A 23219-nucleotide genomic window follows, 5' to 3' on the forward strand; every position below is an offset into this window, starting at 1 on the left:
AGAGAGGAACATAAATGAACTGATGGAGCTGAAAAACACAGTACAAGAACTTTGTGAAGCATACGCAAGTATCAATGGCTGAACTGACCAAGAGGAAGAAAGGATATCAGAGTTTGAAGACCACCTCACTGAAATAAAGCATGCAGACAAGATTAGAGAAAAAAGAATAAAAAGGAACAAACAAAACCTCCAAGAAATATGGGACTTCATAAAAAGACCGAACCTGCAATTAACTGGAGTACCACCTGAAGCAGACGTGAAGAATGGAAACAAACTGGAAAACAAACTTCAGGATATTATCCAGGAGAACTTCCCTAACCTAACAGGCCAACATGCAAATCCAGGAAATACAGAGAACACCACTAAGGTACTCCACAAGATCAACCCCAAGAAACATAATCATCAGATTTTCCAAGGTCAAAATTAAGTAAAACATGTTAAGGGCAGCCAGAGAGAAAGGTCAGGTCACCTACAAAGAAAAGCCCATCAGACTAACAATGGACCTCTCAGCAGAAACTCTACAGGCCAGAAGAGATTGGGGGGCCAGTATTCAACATTCTTAAAGAAAATAATTTTCAACCCAGAATTTTATATCCAGCCAAACTAAGTGTCATAAGTGAAGGAGAAATAAAATCCTTTCCAGAAAAGCCAATGCTGAGGGATTTGTTACCCCCACGCTGGCCTTGCAAGAACTCCTGAAAGAAGCACTAAATATGCAAAGGAAAAACTGGTACTAGCCACTGCAAAAATACACCAAAATGTAGAGACCAATGACACTATGAAGAAACTGCATCGACTAGTGTGCAAAATAACCAGATGGCGTCATGATGACAGGATCGAGTTCACACATAACAATACTAAGCTTAAATGTAAATGAGCAAAATGCCCCAATTAAAAGACGCAAACTGGAAAATTGGATAGAGTCAAGACCCTTTGGTGTGCTGTATTCAGGAGCACCATCTCAAGTGCAAAGACCCACATAGGCTCAAAATAAAGGATGGAGGAAATTTTACCAAGCAAATGGAAAGCAAAAAAAAAAAAAAAAAAGCAGGGGTTGCAAACCTCATCTCTGACAAAACAGACTTTAAACCAATGAAGTTCAAAAAAGACAAAGAAGATCATTAAATAATGGTAAACAGAACAATTCAACAAGAAGAACTAACTATTGGCTGCGCACAGTGGCTCACACCTATAATCCCAGCACTTTGGGAGGACGAGGCAGGTGAATCATGAGGTCAGGAAATCAAGACCATCCTGGCCAACATGGTGAAACCCCATCTCTACTAAAAATACAAAAATTAGCTGGGCATGGTGGCATGTGCCTGTAATCCCAGCTACTCAGGAGACTGAGGCAGGAGAATTGCTTGAACCCGGGAGACGGAGATTGCAGTGAGCCTAGATCATGCCACCGAACTCCAGCCTGGCGAAAGAGCAAGTCTGCATCTCAAAACAAAACAAAACAAAACAAAACAAAAATGAGTTAACTATTCTAAACTTATATGCACCCAATACAGGAGCACCCAGATTCATAAAACAAGTTCTTAAGAGACCTACAAAGAGACTTAGACTCCCATGCAATAATAGTGAGAGACTTTAACACTCCACTGTCAACATTAGACAGATCAACAAGGCAGAAAATTAACAAGGATATTCAGGACTTGAACTCAGCTCTGGATCAAGTGGACCTAATAGACATCTACAGAACTCTCCACCCTAAATCAACAGAATATACATTCTCAGTGCTACATGGCACTTATTCTAAAATTGACCACATAATTGGAAGTAAAACACTCCTCAGCAAATGCAAAAAAACTGAAATCATAACAAACAGTCTCTCAGACTACAGTGCAATCAAATTAGAACTCAGGATTAAGAAACTCATTTAAAACCACACAATTACATGGAAATTGAATAGTTCGCTCCTAAATGACTCCTGGGTAAATAATGAAATTAAGGCAGAAATAAAGAAGTTCTTTGAAACCAATGAGAACAAAGAGACAACATACTGGAATCTCTGGGACACAACTAAAGCAGTATTAAGAGGGAAATTTATAGCAGTAAATTGCCCACATCAGAAAGCTAGAAAGATCTCAAACTGATACACTAACATCACAGTTAAAAGGGCTGAAGAGGCAAGAGCAAACTACTCCAAAAGCTAGCAGAAGACAAGAAACAACTAAGATCAGAACAGAATTGAAGGAGATAGAGACACAAAAACCCTCCAAAACCAGGAACTGGTTTTTTTGAAAAAAATAACAAATACTGCTGGCTAGACTAATAAGGAAGAAAAGAGAGAAGAATCCCATAAAAAATGATAAAGGGGAGATCAAAACTGACTTCACAGAAATACAAACTACCAACACCTCTATGCAAATAAACTAGAAAATCCAGAAGAAATGGATAAATTCCTGGACACATACACCCCCCCAAGACTCAACCAGGAAGAAGTTGAATCCCTGAATAGACCAAAAATAAGTTCTGAAATTGAGGCAGTAATTAATAGCCTACCGACCAAAAATAGCCCAGGACCAGATGGATTCACAGTGGAATTCTATCAGAGGTACAAAAAGAAGCTGGTACCATTCCTTCTGAAACTATCCCAAATAATAGAAAAAGAGGGACTTCTCCCTAACTCATTTTATGAGGGCAGATCATCCTGATACCAAAACCTGGCAGAGACACAACAAAAAATACAAAATTTCAGGCCAAAATCCCTGATGAATATCAATGCGAAAATCCTCAGTAAAATACTGGCAAACTGAATCCAGCAGCACATCAAAAAGCTTATCCACCACGATCAAGTCAGCTTCATACCTGGGATGCAAGGCTGGTTCAACATACATAAATCAATAAATGTAATCCCTCACATAAAGAGAACCAAACACAAAAACCACATGATTATCTCAATAGATGCAGAAAAGGCCTTCAATAAAAATTCAACATCCCTTCATGTTAAAAACTCCCAATAAACTAGGTGTTGATTGAACATATCTCAAAATAATAAAAACTATTTATGACAAACCCACAGCCAATAGTATATTGAACAGGCAAAAGCTGGAAGCATTCCCTTTGAAAACCAGTACAAGACAAGGATACCCTCTCTCACCACTCTTACTCATCATAGTATTGGACGTTCTGGCCAGGACAATCAGGCAAGAGAAAGAAATAAAAGGTATTCAAATAGGAAGACAGGAAATCAAACTGTATCTGTTTGCAGATGACATGATTGTATATACAGAAAACCCCATGATTTCATCCAAAAATGTCCTTAAGCTGACAAGCAACTTCAGCAAAGTCTCAGGATACAAAATCAATGTGAAAAAAATCACAGGCATTCCTTTACATCAACAGTAGACAAGCAGAGACCCAAATCATGAATGAATTCCCATTCACAATCACTGCAAAGAGAATAAAATACCTAGGAATACAGCTAATAAGGGATGTGAAAGGCCTCTTGAAGGAGAACTACAAACCACTGCTCAGGGAAATCAGAGAGGACACAAACAAATGGAAAAACATTCCATCTTCATGGACAGGAAAAATCAATATTGTAAAAATGTTCATACTGCCCAAAGTAATTTATAGATTCAGCGCTATTCCCAGCAAACTACCATTGACATCCTTCACATAATTAGAAAAAGCTACTTTAAATTTCATATGGAATAAAAGAAGACCCCATACAGCCAAGACAATCGTAACCAAAAAGAACAAAGCTGGTGGCATCACGCTACCTGACTTCAAACTATACTACAAGGCTACAGTAACCAAAAGAGCATGATAATGGTACCAAAACAGGCACATAGACCAATGGAACAGAACAGAGACCTCAGAAATAACACCGCATATCTACAACCATCTGATCTTCAACAAAAGTAATAAAAACAAGCAATGGGGAAAGGATCTCCTATTCAATGAATGGTGTTGGGAAAACGGGCTAGCCATATGTAGAAAACTGAAACTGGACCACTTATGTCTTATACAAAAATTAACTCAAGATGGATTACAGACTTAAATGTAAAACCCCAAACCGTAAAAACCCTAGAAGAAAACCTAGGCAATACCATTCAGGACATAGGCAAAGTCTTCATAACAAAAATGCCAAAAGCAATTGCAAAAAAAGCCAAAATTGACAAATGCGATCTAATTAAGAGCTTCTGCACAGCAAAGAAACTATCATCAGAGTGAACAGGCAAGTTACAGAGTGGGAGAAAGTTTTTGCAATCTGCCTATCTGGCAAAAATCGAATATCCAGAATTTACAAGCAACTTAAACAAATTTACAAGAAAAAACAGCCCCATGAAAAAGTGGGCAAAGGATATAAACAGAGACTTCTCAAAAGAAGACATACATGCGGCCAACAAACATAGGAAAAGAGCTCAACATCACTGATTATTAGAGAAATGCAAATCAAAACCATAATGAGATACCATCTAATGCCAGTCAGAATGCTGAGAAAGTCAAGAAACAATAGATGCTGGTGAGGCTGTGGAGAAATAGGAACACTTTTACACTGTTGTTGGGAGTGTAAATTACTTCAACCATTATGGAAGACAGTGTGGGGATTCCTCAAGTATCCACAACCAGAAATACCATTTGACCCAGCAATCCCATTACTAGGTATATACCTAAAGGAATATAAATCATTCTACTATAAAGACACATGCACACATATGTTTACTGCAGCACTATTCATGATAGCAAAGCCATGGAACCTACTCAAATGCCCATCAATGATAGACAGGATAAAGAAAATGTGGTACATATACACTATGTTTATTGCAGCACTATTCACAATAGCAAAGTCATGGAACCAACTCAAATGCCCATCAATGATAGACTGGGTAAAGAAAATGGGGTACGTATATGCTGTGGAATATTATGCACCCATAAAAAGGAATGAGATTATGTCCTATGCAGGGACATGTATGAAGCTAGAAGCCATCATCCTCAGCAAACCAAGACAGGAACAGAAAACCAAACACTGCATGCCCTCACTCATAAGCAGGAATTGAACAATGAGAACCTACGGACACAGGAATGGGAACAACACACAATAGGGCCTATTGGGGAGTAGGGGCGGTGAGGGGATGGAAGTTAGAGGACAGGTCAATAGGATCAGCAAACCACCATGGCACACGTATACCTATGTAACAAACCTGCACATTCTGCACATGTATCCCAAAACTTAAATACATAAATAAATAAAATAAAATAAAAGAGAATGAAAAGAGAAGCCACACATTAGGAGAAAAAAGTTTTCAAAAAATATGGCTGGTAAAGGACATCCACATCTTGCCTCTAGAATACATAAAGAACACTCAAAACTCAGTGAATTCAAAAATCTTATTGAGCATAAGATTTGAGCAGACATTTCACAAGAGAAGATATGCAGATGGCAAATAGCACACAAGATTATTTTAAATATTCATTTAAAAATGAAAATTAAACACTGAGCTATCACGACATACCCATGAGAGTGGCTAAAATTAAAAAGACTGACCATACCATGTGGAGGACCTTGAACCCTCATATGCTGCTGATGGAAATGTAAAATTGTACAACCACTTAAGAAAACAGTGTGGCAGTTTTTCAGAAAGTTAAATGTTCATCTACTATATGATCTAGTGGAATCACTTCTGGGTATTTACTAAGAAAGTTAAAGCATATATTCATGCAAAGTTTTGTATATGGATGTTTATAACAGCTTAATTTGTAATAACCCCCAAACTATAAAGGACCCAAATGTCTATCATCAGGAGAATAGATAAATTATTCCATGTGATGGAATACTACTCAGCAATAAAAAGAAATGCGCTACTGATATTTGCAACAACATGAATGAATCTCAAATTATGTTGACTGATGAAAAAGAATAAATGTTATATGATTCCATTTATATAAAACTCTGGAAATTTCAGACTAATTGATAGTGACAGAAAGCAGATCAGTGTTTGCCCTGGAGATAGCACGGGGAAGGTGGCTGATTAGAACGTGGCATGATAAAACTTCAGAGGCAGTGGATATATTTGGTATCTTGGTTGTACTGATGGTCTCATAAGTGTACACTTATGTCAAAACATCTAATTAAACAACTTACGCTGTCTGTTGTATGATTGTTATACCTCCATAAAGCTGTTTTTAAAAAGATCTGCATATCCATTACCTCTCCCTTCCCATTTTATGGATGAGGCAATTGAGTCCTGAGGACAAGAGAACTTTTCCAAAGTCATATCACTAGTCCATACCAAAGTCATACCACTAGATTTTAGTTTGTTACTAAAATCGGAGGCATTAGGTTTGTCCATAATGAAGCTTCTGGATGAAAGTAGAAGAGCTCCTGGTGTAATTCCAGGGAGCTGAAGGCCATTATCCTAAGTGAATTAATGCAGGAATAGAAAAACCAAACACCGCATGTTCTCACTTATGACTGGGAGCTAAACATTGAGTACACATGGACAAAGAAGGGAACAGTAGACACTGGGACCTACTTGAGGGTGGAGGGTGAGAGGAGGATGAGGATTAGTAAACTACCTGTCAGTACTATGCTCATTACCTGGGTGACATAATAATTACACCAAACCCCTGCAACACACAATTTACCTGTGTAACAAACCTGCACTTGTACTCCCTGAACCTAAAATAAAAGTTGGAAAGAAAAAAAATTTAATTAAAATGGGCAGAGAACCTGAATAGACATTTTTCCATATAAAACACACAAATGGCCAACAGGTATATGAAAAGGTGCTCAATATCACTAATCATCAGAGATATGCAAATCAAAACCACAGTGAGGTACCATCTCACACCCATTAGAATGGCTCTTATCAAAAAGTGGTAAGTATTGGCAAGTGTATGGAGAAAAGGGAACAGTTGTGCGCTGTTAGTAGGAGTGTACATTGCTTCAGCTGTTATGGAAAACAATATGGAGGTTCTTAAATTAAAAATGAGCTACCATGTGATACAGCAACGCTACTTCTGGGTACATATCCCAAGCAATTGAAATCAGTATCTTGAAGAGATATCTGTACATCCATGTTCATTGCAGCATTATTTACAATAGCCAAGATATGAAAACAACTCAAGTGTCCCCTGACGGAAGAATGGATAAAGAAATTGTGGTACGTATATACAGTGGAATATTGTTCAACCATAAAAAAGAAGAAAATCCTGCCATTTGCAACATGGATGAACTTGGAAGGTATCATGCTAGGTGAAATAAACCAGACACAGAAAGACAAATACTGCATGATCTCACTTATATGTAGAATCTTTAAAAAGCCAAACTCTTAGAAGCAGAGTAGAATAGTGGTTGCCAGGCCCTGGGGATGGGGAACATTGGGAGGTGTTGATCAAAGGGTACAAAGTTTCATTTATAAAATGAATGAATTCTGGGGATCTAATGTTCAGCATTGGTGGAAATAGATGTGTTAATTAATGTGATTGTGGTAATCATTACATAATGTGTATGCATATCAAGTCATTACATTATACACTTTGAATATATTCAATCTTTATTTGACAGTTAAATATTTTAATTTTTTAAATGAATTTCCCAACCCTCGATCCAAATTTCGTAGCAGCAAAACTTTTCTTCTAACTCTTGGTGCCCCTAAGAGGGTTGATAGCCTAGATTGTTTTCTCCAAAAAGCACCACGCTTACATTTGTTTTGAACATTGTGAGTATTCAAACTCTGTATTAATTCAAATGGACTCATTTGCTGTTTTAGGTCTGAATCGCTTGCTTACCAATGGCTCCTATGAAGCTGCATTTCCCCTGCATGAGGTATTGTGCTGTCTTTAATCCTTATCTTTCTTTCAATTGTTTGTTACTAAAATCAGCTTCTAGGGATAGTCGATAATTGAATGTGTCGACATTTGTTCAGAATGAATTTAATTTGTTCAATGGGTAATTAGTGAGGGTCTACTTCAATTGTTACGTCTCTTCCTCAGCATAGATTTATTTCTATATATCTTTTTATGTAATTGTGAGCATACTTAAGAGTCACTCAGCATGAATTCATAGGAATGGCTTAGAAACCTTAAGTCATAAAATTCAAAAGGCATTGAAAATTTGCATGAGGCACCAAATCCACAAGGAGAATGTTCTTGAAATATATAGTCTTTGCAACAAATAAATGTATAGCTATTCCTTAAAAGAGTGGGAGGAAGCCATCTTGAAAAGTCTCTGGTAACCAAAGGGTGACAAATAAAAATTAATAATGTTGTACTCATCATTGCTCACCTAAGATGTATAAATGCTGTGACTCTATTTCCTACAGTCTCCATCATATAAATTACTTTTGCAGATGTAACTGATTACCCCAACTCTGCTTTCCACAATAGATCTTGAATTATTTAACCCAGAATTCCCCTACACCTGGGTTTTTAGGAACATAATCCCTCATGACTGTTGAGAGATTATTGTCATTTTCATGGTGTTACACCCCTACTGTGGTCACTGTATGACACAGAGAATACAAAGACAAATGTCATAGCCTGTGTCCTCTGGGACCTCACAAAGTAGCCAATGTGCAGCAACGGTTAGTTGATCTTCAGTACAGCCTTCTGTTGGAAACAGTGGTAATAATTTGTCAACAGACTTTGGAAGACAGTTCCAACTCTCCGTAAATGGCAAGTCTTTCCAAAATATACTTTTTTTCTTTTTTTTTTTTTTGGCTTACAGTGGTTCTTCTCTTAATTTTAAACACCAAGAGGGTACAAAAGGTGAGGTAGAATTTTCAGAATCTTATTTATTAAGAAAACCAGAAGCTGCCATCTGAGACCCTATTTACAGACTGCCAGGAAACATATTTGAAATGCTCCATTTACTATGACAGAAGCAAACATTTTGACACAAAGGTTTGCTAGAGCCATATGCAGGTGTTTCTGAACTCTAAAGACATACTGTTCCCCCAAACATCATGTGGCTTCATCATGTGATTATTAGTTGGCATTGCCCAGAAAAGGGTTTTGTGAGAACTGCATCCTCCCTGCTCCCAGCCCCAGCTCATGGTACGGGCAGTGTCTGAGAGATGGTAAGTGGCAGAAGCGTCTGTGCACGGAGTGGGTGGGTGGCCTTGGGGGTGTCTAAGGAGATGCAGCTACAAAGCCCCACAGAGTGACTCATGCCTTTCACAGTGACTTTCCTATCTCCGTGAAGTCCTGTATTCTATGAGAAGAGAAGTTCCAAATCAGTAATAGCAGCAGCAATCACTGCATCATTGCTTTTCTGACTTTTTACTCTCAGTTTAACTTGATTATATTATTTAACCTCAGAGGCAAAAAGGCAGGAAGGTCAGATATTGCTGCCCTTGTTTCACATTAAAGATTTAGATAGAGGTTTAGAGAAGGGTGAAACCTCGTTAAGTCACACAATGAGTTGGTGGTTGATCTGAGACTCACCTGAGTTTCTTTACTCCCAGCCCTATGTTCTTTCCATTAAGAAAGGACTTCTTATCAGGCGTGGTGGCTGAGGCCTGTAACCCCAGCATTTTGGGAGGTCGAGGTGAAAGTATTGCTTGAGTCCAGGAGTTCAAGACCAGCCTGGGCAATACAGTGAGACATTGTCTCTACCATAAATAAATAAATAAATAAATAAGGGCTTATCCACTTAAGGTGAATAATTAGTTTGCCTCCAGAAAGTACCTTTTCTCTTTGTGAAACTATCATTGCCACAAACTAACCTCAGAAAAACATGCACCTCTCTGGCCCTTTGTCTCCTCATTTCTTCAATGAGGAGGTTGAATTAAATTTGAATTACAAGAATTCTGAAATGACTTCCAGCTTTTACATTCTAGAATTTTCTTGTCAATAACATTGTGACAAGGTTACAACTATGGCTGTTTACCAACTATCCTATCTTGAAAGAAGTGGGAAGAGAGGCCAGGCACAGTGGCTCACACCTATAATCCCAGCACTTTGGGAGGCCAAGAGGGGCAGATTGCTTGAGTGTAGGAATTCGAGTCTAGCCTGGGCAATATGGCAAAACCCCATCTCTACAAAAAATACAAAAGTTAGCCATGCATGGTGGCACATGCCTATAGTCCCAGCTACTCGGGAGGCTGAGGTGGGAGGATCACTTGAGCCTGGGAGCCGGAGGTTGCAGTGAGCTGAGATTGCGCCACTGCACTCTAGCCTGGGTGACCGAGTGAAACCCAGTCTCAAAAAAAAAAAAAAAAAAAGAAGCAGGGAAGAGAACTAATAAGTCCTGGGCATGGCCCCTGGGCCAGACACTTTATTCATTCAAACCACATAAGAAACCAAATGGGACAAATATTATTAGTTCCACTATGAATTAGGAAATCAAAGCTCAGAGCATTTAGGGAACTTGTCCAAGGTCTTCTAGACAAAAAGTAGCAGAACTGAATTTGAACTCAGTTCAAACCTTCCTGATTACAGCAAGCACGTGCATTTTACTAGATATCAGCAGCAGCGAGACAATGTCCAGAATAATTCATCAAACCACCTGCCCTTTAATAGAGAAGATTCATTTCTTTCTCATACCACTCCTGTCACAACACCTGCTATAAGACACTTGTGTTACCAAGAGCATTTCCTTGTGACTTTTGTGAGTACTACCTCACTGGCAGTGGTGTTTTTATCCCAGGGAAGTTATAGAAGTAAAAACTCCATTCGAACCCATGGAGCAGAAAACCACCGACATCTACTCTATGAGTGCTGGGCCTCCTGGGGCGTGTGGTATAAATACCAACCTTTGGATCTTGTAAGGTGAGTTTTTAATCAGCTGCAAATATAAAGCTTGCACAGAATGATTAGGGCAGACTCTCAGCTGGGACAAGCTCTCAATGAAGCAAAAAAAGCCTGAAGTATACAGCGCTCACTCATATCTGGCTTCTTCACAAGAGGGAAACTCATCTGAGTATATCAGCTGTTCTTGGTAAACCTACCATCCCTCTGATGAGGATGACATTTCCCCCAAAAAGAGTCTAAGAGAGGGACCCAGGAATGGGGATGTGAGATCAGCCAGGCCTGTCACAAGACTTCATAAGGAGCGAGTCACCCATGTGAGTCTTATTGACAAACTATCTTGTACAAAGGTAACACTGCTTACATATATCACTGACAAAGTAAAATATTTATTACTGTTATGCAAATAGGATATATGGAGTACTGTCATTCCAATAAATTTCAGGCTTAGTTTTCATTTAAAACTAATAACCTTTAAAGATTGTTTTAATTTGCTGATCAAAAAGTATATCAGCTTTTAAGCTATGATAACTGTGAAGTGGAAATGTATGGGTTTTTTATTATTATACTTTAAGTTCTGGGTTACATGTGCAGAACGTGCAGTTTTGTTACATAGGTATACATGTGCCATGGTGGTTTGCTGCACCCATCAACCCGTCACCTACGTTAGGCATTTATCCTAATGTTATCCCTCCCCTAGCCCCCCACCTCCCACAGGCCCCAGTGTGTGATGTTCCCCTCCCTGTATCCATGTGTTCTCATTGTTCAGCTCCCACTTATGAGTGAGGACATGTGGTGTTTGGTTTTCTGATCTTATGATAGTTTGCTGAGAATGACGGTTTCCAGTTTCATCCACGTCCCTGCAAAGGACATGAACTCATCCTTTTTTATGGCTGCATAGTATTCCATGGTGTATATGTGTGTAAATATGTGTGTGTGTGTGTGTGTGTGTGTGTTTTAACTGTCTATATCTGCCCAACCTTCTGCCTTGGCAGCATTATTCTCTGACATCTCATTATTTATTTAGAGGCCGGTTATTAAGATTGGGTAATAACAACCCACACTTCCTGGATTCCTTATGGAGGAGAAAGTCACGTCTCATTTCCTGAACTAGCTAAATGTGTTGTTTCACTTAAATACCGGGGCCATAAAACAAATGAGCCCAGAGGGGAGGAAAAACAAAAGACAACGCACTTTATATTTGCGCCCTTATCACCAAGTGTTTACTCTCAGTGTTCCAAGGGCATTAATGAATTGTGATCCATTCCTTGTGTGGGTAACAAATAATCCAGATAATCTGAGTGAATGGAAAATATTTTCTGAGATGAGATCATTTTCCTTTGGTCAGACTTAGCGGATGATAAACAGTGGGGGGAAAAACAAAAGTAAATTCTCTTCCCAGCCTCAGTGGCATGTTACAGGATTACAGTGATTAGAAATTACAGATAATTGCTGTAGGCAACGTATTTCCCATTCATGACAGTGTTTTGATTAAGATTTTGCAGTTGCGGTTAGTCAATGAGTATTCATTAACTGTCTCTTGTGTTTCTAGTACTGTTCTAAGTACTACTGGCAAAGCCAAACAGATGCCAAATGGTCTCTGGCTCTGAAAACCTCAGTTTTCCTTAGCAACACAGGCCCCGCATACTTGAAACATCAAGAAAAGAAAATACAAGGCCATGCATAATTAGGTAAAATGTGTGACAGAGGCCATAAGTTTTACAGTCATTCAGAAAAATGGAAAGAACGGATGTGGCAGCGCCCCTGTGGAAGTCTCTGAAGAGCTGAGCCCTGAAGAACAGTGGCATTTATGTTGGGCAAATAAAGGGTGATGAAAAGCACAACCAAGCCTTGAGTAGAATGAAGTTGTGGAATGTCATCTCTTAAAAAGTTCCCATCCTATAGGTTTTACTTCCACCATATCTCTCGAATCGGGCCCCACCTCAGCATCTCCACTGCCTTCACTTGCTACTTGGACTATGACAGTTGTGTGCCTAGTTGGTCTCCCTTTGCCCACTCTTGCCCCTTCCAGTCCATTCTGTCTTCTCAGAATAAGCTTGTATACAACCATGTTATTTTATGGAAGGGCTAATTCTAGTTCTGATAGAGAGTAGTAGTAGAAGAAAGGTAAGCCCAGATCCTAGATTTGATTGGATGTTCTCTTATCTTGGCTTACTTTGCTTGAAGTTTACCAGTAAGGCCTCTAGAAAGTAAGATGACTGTACAAAGTTTCATAATGCTTAACTTTACACGCTGTACTGTAATTTGCAAGGCTCTTGTGTCTTTAACAGGCGGTACTTTGGAGAGAAGATTGGGTTATATTTTGCCTGGTTGGGCTGGTACACTGGCATGCTCTTCCCAGCTGCCTTCATTGGATTGTTTGTCTTTTTGTATGGCGTCACCACTCTGGATCACTGCCAAGTCAGGTATGGGGAGCTCTTGGGGGAGCTTGCCTTTGTTTAGTACTTAGAGGTGGCTGTTTGCACTTTGGGGGTGTTCACAGATTGTGGAGACATTTAGCTTTTCACCCAAACTTCCTACCCTCTCATGGAAAAACTCAAAGTTTCAGTTCACTAGGACCTCTCCATCCATTGTCCTTGCTGCCATGGTCTTCAGATGACCATGGAAGTAAAAGGCACCTTTTCAGACATACAAGCCACTATATGTCTACAGAACAAGCCATTTTCATTCACTGGCTGTAAGTGCTCTCTTTTTTAACTTTTTCACTTTTTTTCTCAGCTGATACTGCAAAATAGTGAACTAACAATTCTCTCTTACAAATTCTGTGTTTTTACAACTCGAGCCAGAAAGACATCTCACCAGCTTGCTAGTACCTTGGGAGTGGTTCAGTGTCGATGATCATTATCTTGGTTGTCTCACCAGAATATAGGTCAAGGTACTCACAGAGATCTTGTTGCAAGGCTGGACAATGATCTTAAATTGTAAATGTGCCTTTCAAATGTGATTGCAAAAATAAAAGTGAGTGATTAAGCCTCCCACCTATGAAAATATTTTACTTTCTGGTGAAATTGTTAATGTGTTAATTAAATATAGTTTTCCCCCAGGATAGGGCTGGAATCTCTAGTCATTTATGTTTTGTTTTCCATATTAGTTTTAACTTATCATACACATAGAGATCAAGATAAGTATCTTATATAATCTTCTTACTCCCTTAATTCAGTATGAAATTGCTTCAGACCTTTGAAAAGTGAAGGACGTTTCTATAATTTGGGATATAACCATCAATGTTTGGCTTCATGTGTTTTCCTGAGTTTAACTTATTAATATGTAAAAATAAGGAACAGCCTCATAAGTAGGTTTACCAAAGTATTTAAATGTGCAAGAACTTGTTTATGTTAATAACAGATAAAGCTAAGATGCTTCTAAGGGCAAAAATTTAATCTACTGGATCTTATTTACTAGTTAAACATTCTGGTGAAGTTAGAAAAAAATGTTCCATGTCATCAAAAGCAGTTCTTTCTATTCTCTTTTCCAGTAAAGAAGTCTGCCAAGCTACAGATATCATCATGTGTCCTGTGTGTGATAAATACTGTCCATTCATGAGGCTGTCAGACAGCTGTGTATATGCCAAGGTAATTTCAAACTGTAGCATTTTAGATGGATTGAATTTAACATATGCCTTCCTCAGGGGTGGCAGGTAACTCTATTCTGTCATTTCCAGTCTTTGATTTTCAAGAGAATGTTGTAGGATAGTCTTATCTCCATCATTCAGTATTCTAATTCAGATATCTTTGTTAAATGTCCGTGTATTTGGAAGGCATGGCTCTAGACATCATCCATTGGAGCTGCAGCATGGCACAGTGTGAGGAGCACAGTGCTGGAGTCAGAGAAAGTTAGGTCCAAATTTTCACTCTGCGCTTTGCCATTTCTTTGTCTGGGAACAAGATATTTCTTAGAGTCTCCGTTTTCTCATCTGCAAAATGGAGACCGTGATGCTTGTTTCACATGGAGTTAAGGTGTATACTGAGCATAGTGCTTGGTAAATAGACCTCAGTAAATGACAGCTATCATCATTTGCCTCCTCTTCATCATCATTATTGTCAAAATGACCTCCATTCAAGGCTAGCTCAGTCACTTACCTCTTTAGCCCTGCACACGTACCCCTTTCTAAGAAAGTCTTCTTTCATGGAAAGAAGCTCAGTCTTCTGAGCTTTCTTGTCTCTAAAATGCAGGAAATATGTGTCCTCTCTGTCCTACCCTAATTGCATGACACGAGGACTAAAGAAGAGAATATATGTGAAAGTGCTTTGAGAAAAAAAAAATACATGGCACCACTATTTCTATTATGTGTTATTGCATACCTCTTTCTCGTGATATGCCTTACTTTATTTCTTAGACATGTTTCTCACATTCCTAGAGTTTTTTGATACTTAAGTGATGGTGTCCCTAACACAAAACAATAGCTGAAATTTGGGTTTATGAAGCCTTTTCCAAGATCCACTGCCTTTTGGCTTGCCCAGATTCAGATATAAATGGCACTGGCAGATTTTATCCAGCTTGTGTAATCACTGAAGCCTGGATCTATCTAATTACTCTCTTGGCATTGCAGAGTTTTGTTCATTTTAAATGAGGGAACATTTGATAGGCAACCCAGGATCCCGCCTATCTGTAATGTCTTTAGTACTGCAGGTGGCCAGTCTGTGTGGGAGGAGCCCAGACAGCAGCAGTGAGCTGTGGTTTTAGAAAGATTTGAGCTCTTATGTTGCAAGGGACAAAAAAAGCACAAAATGCTCTCCCTGTCTTTATGAAACACTCAGATAGACCTGAGTGGATGAGGATAAATTTAACAGAGTGACTTTAGGATATAGAGATTTGGTGAGGATCAAGAGCTTTGTCAATAATATAATTTTGTTTACAGGTCAGATATAAGCGTGAATAACTCAGGTTTTAAAATTCTGCTTCTGGGGAACCCCAAAAGTGGAAGCCTAGTTTTTTTTTATGTAGAAAGATATGCTTGAGTAAAATTATCTTTTTAGGAGATCCTTAATAATTCTTTTAAGGAATCATCATGAATAGCTTATGAGTGCTCAGATTTTATAGGGGCTTATTTTGGCAGTTATTCTCCCTAACTTAAGACCTAGAACAATAATAATTATAATAGTTACAGCTATAATAATAGCTAGACAATCTACATTGATTATTTCTAATTCTCTCAGCAACTTCAAGATACGTATTATTATTTCCATTTTATTCAGAGACTCAAAGAGGTAAAAATTACTCATGCATGGTCATGCATGTCTAGCAATAAGTAGCTAGGCCTTGGTTTATTGCACTGCAAAATATGCCATCTTTACCACTGTGCCCTACTAAGCCACAAGATGTTTAGATTCTGAATTTAACATTTGGCCTTGCCTAGAAACTTAGTAAAATGAAAGATAAAAAGCCTTAGAATGACAGAATTGGAGTTATACGGGGTTTCCTTTAGAAATATTTATTAGAGATATCAGAGTGCTTTCATGGGACTGTGGATACACAGAAATATTAGATCAGATTGGAGCTAGGATCCAGTCCAATCAGTGGCTGTTCTGCTGATAGGGATGCTGTATCCTTGACTTTTGTGTTTGCAAGAATCAGAAACCCAACTCCAACTGGCTTAGGTAGAAAGCTATGTAATGGTACATTTTGCTGGAACAGATCCTGGGTGGCTCACACTGTGAGATCATGAGGGCCTCACAGCCTGGAACTGGTTCTTCAGGGCCCCTGGTGTCCCTGCCCACATGATCATTCTGTAGACTAGTTCTCTGTACAACAGAAAAGACGGCTACCAGCTGCCTTGGCTCCAGGCTTACGTCTTCCTTCCCTTGTCTCCTTAAGCGAATTTTTGTGCTTATTTTAAACTCCTGGTCTGCTGCTACACTATGTCTGTGGGAATCTTCTTTGCAGGGGAGGGGTTGTTGTCTTCCCCATATATTTCATTATTTTGGCCTATGGGTACTTGTCCTCTGGAGGCGTCAGCCACTTTGAGTAAGGGTCAGAGGCCAAGGTCAAGTTTGTCAGTCCTGGTGAGTTACAGAGAGGACAGCGTGCCCCAGGCATGACTGTGTGCTACCACTCTGTCAGGGGACTTTTCTGGTTAGTTTCATTTTAAAACCTGCTTAGAACAAAGCAGAATTGGGTGTTGGCACTTCACTTGATTGTAATCTGCCAACCCTGGGGTTTAAGAGGAGGTAGACTATGGAGTGAATGCCCTGGGGCAACTATCCAGGTAGCACCTGCTTTTCACCCATGTCTAACCGAGCAGGACTTTTAGCATTCCCTGATATTGCTCCAGGAACACCAGCACCTGTGGTGTGGCCTGCTTAGCTGGTTTCTGAGGGAGGGAAAACTAATTGTCCAATGGCCATTTAAGGGAGAAAGGCTAGAGTAGAGCTTATATATTTCTCTAACCTGTGCTCTCACTCTACCTGGTATCTACAACCTACCTCTCCCCACACACCACCACCATCACACACACTTACCAGTTCAAGATAACCTCCCATCTCCCCTGAGGTTTCTCAGGGTCTTTGTTTTTTGTTTTTGTGTTTTGTTAGTCCCTGGAATCTACTATCTTGCTTCCGCAGGACTGATTTTGGCAGAAGGTGCCATCAGCTTAAGCTAACTGACCATCTCATTAGGAACCAGAAGCCCCTATAAACTTACCCCTCCTCATTCATATATTGTCAAATTGATAACTGCAGCAGAAAGCTGTCTGTCTCCAAATGTTTGTGTATCAGCCCCAGGGCAGTACTCTGATTGGTTCTATTTTGAGCCATGTGTCCCCTTGGAACCAGCAGGAGTTACCTGGAGAAAGGAGAATGGAAGACAGATGATCCGGGCAGCCAAAAACAATGGTAACTGCAGTCCATTCCAGAATGGACACTGATGGTGCAAGCTACACTTTCTAGCAACTCACAGTAAATACTCTGATAGAGGCCGGCGCGGTGGCTCATGCCTGTAATCCCAACACTTTGGGAGGCCGAGGCAGGTGGATCACCTGAGGTCAGGAGTTCGAGACCAGCATGGCCAACATGGTGAAACCCCGTCTCTACAAAAATACAAAAATTAGCCGGGCCTGATGGTGGGTGCCTCTAATTGTAGCTACTTGGGAGGCTAAGACAGGAAAATTGCTTGAACCCAGGAGGCGGAGGTTGCAGTGAGCTGAGATCGCGCCATCGCACTCCAGCCTGGGTGACAGAGTGAGAATCCATCTCAAAAACAAACAAACAAGCAAACAAACGACAACAACAACAAACTCTGATAGAGAGCTCAGTCCAGTCAAATACCACTAGAACCTTCAAGCTTGGTTTGATACTGAGTGCCCAATACACAGCTTAACATTCCCTCTGGCATATGAAATAGACAAGCTTCAGACGTTTGTCTCACAGCACGTATTTGAGTGCTGCCCATCTCTCCTCTATTCAAAGAAAGAGAAACTTTTGGAATAATCTGAAATACTTCACATTCTGATATAACATGAAAAACCTGTTTATATTTGATGCATTCTCGAAGGGACAATAAAGTATACTTTATAGGTAGCTATAAAGTACCCCCAAAAAAGGTTATGCTTTATGAACCTATCAGTCATCATTTCAATTTGTCATGGACATTGGTATGATTTATACTGGAGGCAGAAATGAGCTTGGCAGTTTTGCAGTAAAAATGGATATTTTTTTGCTTTCTGCTGTGGTGTTTGCAATAGAATATATTATTCTAGCAATAAAGTGTTGCTAGCTGTCTTTGTGTTATGTGCAGAAGGTGAATATAGTGATTACCCAAGGCTTTAATAAGGGTAGAGTTGGATTTAGTTAATGGTTCTGCTCTTTTTTATAAGGTTGAAATCCAGAGGGCAGCCCAGAAAATGTTTGCTCAAAACTACATAAACAAAATAGCCATGTTTTCAAAGTGAATAAATGAGGCATTAAAAACAGTGCTTGTGAAAACCTTTAAAGCAGCGCTAACAATACCTTCCTGGTCCTAAATATAACTAAGTCCATACACATATGTATGTGTATAAGAGTTTTGTAGTACACAAAAGGGAATTCTTAGTAGCACTATTGGGGCTGCTGATAAATGTTCAACTAGATGATAACCACATAAAGAGAACAAATTGTCTCCTCTATGAACTACCTCACAATTAGAGGAAGCCTTTTCTTATTTATGGTTCAAAAGGAATATTCCCCCCACCCAAAACAAAGCCTGTAAAACTCATCATATCATCACAGCTATTTTTACAGAACTTGAAAAACTTTGAATTGGAATATTGTGTATGAGAAATTAGCTCAACACTGATTCTTACTATTCGCAGGTAACCCACCTTTTTGACAACGGAGCCACTGTCTTCTTTGCTGTTTTCATGGCAGTCTGGGGTAAGTGTTCTAAAACCATAAAACTTGAGTTTTCCTCATGTGCCCTATGATATTTTCCCTTAGAAGTTTCACTTTAGGCCGGGCGCGGTGGCTCAAGCCTGTAATCCCAGCACTTTGGGAGGCCGAGACGGGCGGATCACGAGGTCAGGAGATCCAGACCATCCTGGCTAATACGGTGAAACCCCGTCTCTACTAAAAAATACAAAAAACTAGCCGGGCGAGGTGGCGGGCGCCTGTAGTCCCAGCTACTTGGGAGGCTGAGGCAGGAGAATGGCATAAAAACCCGGGGGGCAGAGCTTGCAGTGAGCTGAGATCCGGCCACTGCACTCCAGCCTGGGCGACACAGTGAGACTCCGTCTCCAAAAAAAAAAAAAAAAAAATAAGAAGTTTCACTTTAGATGTGAAAGAAAGAAGCCTGAGTAAATGAAGTTGGCTTTCCTATTAGCAGAAAGTTGGTAAATAATTTATTGGGTTTATTTTAAATGATATTGTAGAAGAGAGACATGTCTGATTTCTCTTAAACCTTCAACAATGTCGTTAGCACTCTGTTATTAGAGTAAAATTTACTTTCTGTTGGACACAGAAATAAAGCTTATGGTACAACTTTAGTTTAGGTCAAGAATAACTAAAACACCATCTCAGTATATATAGGACTTTCTGTTGTGAGTGGCTAACGTGTGAGTACCCACCTTTAGCTTACTTCTAGCTCTGTACAAAATTACCCCTAAAAACAAGGCCTATTTGCAGGACTGAATTGAGTTTTTTGATATCATTTCAAACTAACAGCCCCATCACACAAGGTGTGATGGAAACAATCAAATATTTGGAAGCAACAGGACTTGATTGAAATCTCAACTCCCTTTACACACTAGGCTGTGTGATTTTTGGCAAGTTATTTAACCTACCTCTTTGTAAAATGGGTTAACAAATATATAATAGTCAAATAATTATAAAGCTTCAATTTAATGATATAGAAAAACATCTCACAAATTCATGGAAAGCAGTTAATGGCAGTTACCTTTGGAAAGGAAGATTCATGGGAGAGTAAGTGAACAACGATGAGAGATGAACTTTATGCTATGTATTTTAGTCTGGTTTGAACTTTTTACAATTACACTTTTCTCCTATAACTTTAATTGCCAAAGTCTGAATTTTGATGTAACAAAATTCTACTAACTTTAGACTTAGGCTCAACTTGTTCATTATGTCTGCTATGAATATTGGAATCTTCCCCATCTTTCAGCCCCCAGCTAAAATGTCATCTGCTCCAGCCAACAGATGTCTTTGTCCTTTGAATTTCCATGGCATTTTGTTCTTAGGGCACTTAACATTATTTTCGCACATAACTTATCTTGCCAAGTAGATTTGTGGTCCTTGAGGACCATTATGATCATCAGAGACCTCATATGGTTTTTTGGGTTTTTTTGTTTTTTGTTTTTTTTTGAGATAGATGGAATCAATGAGTTTCTGTTGAATGGATGGGTGGGTCGATGGATAGATGGGTGGGTGGATGGATGGATGGATGGATGGATGGATGGATGGATGGATGGAAAGAAGGAAAAAGAGAAGAAAAAAGAGAAAGAAATTACCAAAAGTATTTATTTATGATACAGTGAATGTATTTAAGAGATCTTTTTTGGTAAGTGGAAACATAAAACCTTGTTCACTTGAGGTAGCTTGTTCTTGATATATTGTGTCTTTTGTATCTAGAGACTGTCAAAGGAAAATTGTCCCACCCATCACAGCTCTGTTGAAGGGACATGTTTTGAACCCCATGACTCCAGTCCCTCTCAGCCAGTAAGCATTTGAACCAAGATCAGTCAAAGCACAGGTTGGTGAGTGGCCTGGGAAAAGACCTGAGGTTCTGCCCAGACAAGGACTGGTAGGGCCACCCAGATTCTTATTATGAAGAATGTGGACTAGGAAATGTAAAGGGAAATAGGGAGTTAGCAGCAGGAATTGACACTGAAAAATACAGAGGGCAGGAGGGAGGGAGAAAAAGAAAGATTAAAATTGACCATTGGGTAGAAGTAGGGACTAGGAGGAATTAGGAGGCTGAAGTTATGAGAATCAGAACCTAGAAACAGGTAGAAACAAAGAACTAGGGGAAAAATTAGAGGGCGACAAAGCCAACTGGGAGAAAATGCAAGACAATCCCCCAGAGAGAAGCAAAGAGAGAATATAGCCAAGTCATGTTATTAGTGGAGTGTCAGGATGAAGACCCAGACTCTCTTGTGGCTGAGGCCTCTCTCAAGCTTCGGGCTTCTGTATCCTGTCTCTGAATAGGCCATGTCTTTTTTCCTGTAGGATTCCTGCCTCCCTTGGTGGACCTTGTGAAAAGCTTTCACTGTTCCTGCTACCCTTAATGCATCTCTGTCCCTTGCAAACAAACTAACCCTAAGAGAATTTTGATTACAGGACTGAGGTCTCAGATAAAGAATGTGTATCTAGTTTTACTAGAATCTATTAGTATCATAAACCATGATTAGGATAAGCCATATAATGCTTAAGCTTTGCCATGGTCACAAATGAGGGGACTTTGGAAACGTATTCATTTCCTAAATCAGTATTGTAAATACTAAATGTATTCTGTAAACCTAAATGTATCCAGTATTCTGCAAACCTAAATACTAAATGTATATTGTAAACCTAAATGTATTCATTTCCTAAACCTTTTCAGGTCATAGCACACATAAAAGTGAAAATATTTACGAAGCATGCTTCTGTACATGGAGGAACTTCCTCATGGCCATGGATAGGGCTGTCCCAAACACCCTAGCCTTAGAAGCCACAAGAGTTGAAAGGGTTATTATTATTATTCCTGGCATAGTCATTTGGAAGCTCTGCCTTGGGCTGCTAATTTACTGTGTAAAGAGTGGTATCCTGGTGGTATTCTGGAAGAATTAAAACACAAGACTTCATTACCCACTTCAATATTTCACCAATTTCAAATATACTTTGAATTAAATAATGGTTTCTTCTCACAGTTTACCTCCTGAGACTACATAGAAGTAAATTTTGGTATGATGACATTTGTTCATAAGGCAGAGGTTATTACTCTCCCCCAGTACCTCCATTATAAAATGGATTGCATGCCTCTTTGCAAGTTGAGTTTTATGTTGTGGATGACAAATAGGTTTTGTTTTATCCCCTTGCCAACCTCAGCTGGTTGGTGCTGGCTGCCTGGAACATGGAGTTGAGAAGTTTCTGAGATTGAAAGTGGGTGGATTGGAGATTTAACAGCTCTTGTGCTTTGGAGTATACTTTGTAAGACTCTGATGGATGTTCTATAATAAACTTTGGGCACAAGGGAACATTTTAGGGCCATTCCAGGCAAGACATGCCTGGAATAATTCGCCCTCTAAATTGCTTTGTCTTAGATGACAACTTATTGCTTAAATCCCCTATTATTCCCAGAAATGTACTAGTTTGAGAAAAAGAATGAGTTGCCCCAAGTGTTTCTTTGTAGATAGAGATAATGCCTTTTGCAGAAAGCTGAAAGAGTCAACAGTATTAACAGTTCTATTAATAGCATTCATTTTTGAGGGATTACTATGTACTAAATGCAGTCCTAAGCATTTCCCATGTATCATCTTGTTTAATCTCTCCAGCAAACTTTTAAAAAGGTACTGTTCTTATCCTCATATGACAGATAAGGATACTGCCGCTGTTGCTACAAAGTGGCAAAGCCAGGAGTTAAACTGGGCAGTCTGAGCTCCTCTGCTCTACTGCTAGAATCAGGTATTGTTTGTTACCTTTTCCTTCTGTTTTGGAGACCTGAACCATTTTAAGGACTGCTATGCCTGTCCTGAGCCCCATTTATCCTGCTTTGAGACAGTGATGTTCTATAAAAACGTGTCAGTTCTGATGGAGCTCAGTTTAATGGTCTCAGGATCATCTCTTATGATTGACAAGTTACAGCATTAAAGAAAACAAATGCACTCTATTTTCAGGAAATTGCTAGATATGGAGCTGATGAGAACAGATGTAAGTGGTTTACAAGACTTCTGAAGGGCTGGGGTTGATGTGTTCATTTTGTTGCCTTTGCTTTGTGTGTTCACCGGAAAAAAATAATAAGGCTCCATCTGGAACCAGTTTGTAGAAACTGGGAGGGCCTTGGTGTTGGGTTAGGAATCCTGACAGAAC

At 39.4% G+C, this 23219-nt stretch overlaps 1 protein-coding gene across 3 annotated transcripts in view; it reads left to right on the forward strand.

Moving 5' to 3' along the window:
• ANO4 (anoctamin 4) overlaps window positions 1-23219 on the forward strand; it is a 325664-nt gene that overhangs the window by 230553 nt on the left and 71892 nt on the right. For all 3 annotated transcript variants that reach the window (XM_030939837.1, XM_030939838.1, XM_010357207.2), the window contains 5 exons: window positions 7728-7783; window positions 10607-10728; window positions 12999-13133; window positions 14204-14300; window positions 19013-19073. In XM_030939837.1, the coding sequence (XP_030795697.1) occupies window positions 7728-7783; window positions 10607-10728; window positions 12999-13133; window positions 14204-14300; window positions 19013-19073 (471 nt within the window). The remainder of the gene's footprint in view (window positions 1-7727; window positions 7784-10606; window positions 10729-12998; window positions 13134-14203; window positions 14301-19012; window positions 19074-23219) is intronic.

Source organism: Rhinopithecus roxellana, chromosome 10, assembly GCF_007565055.1.
Source record: "Rhinopithecus roxellana isolate Shanxi Qingling chromosome 10, ASM756505v1, whole genome shotgun sequence".
NCBI classification, from domain to species: domain Eukaryota; kingdom Metazoa; phylum Chordata; class Mammalia; order Primates; family Cercopithecidae; genus Rhinopithecus; species Rhinopithecus roxellana.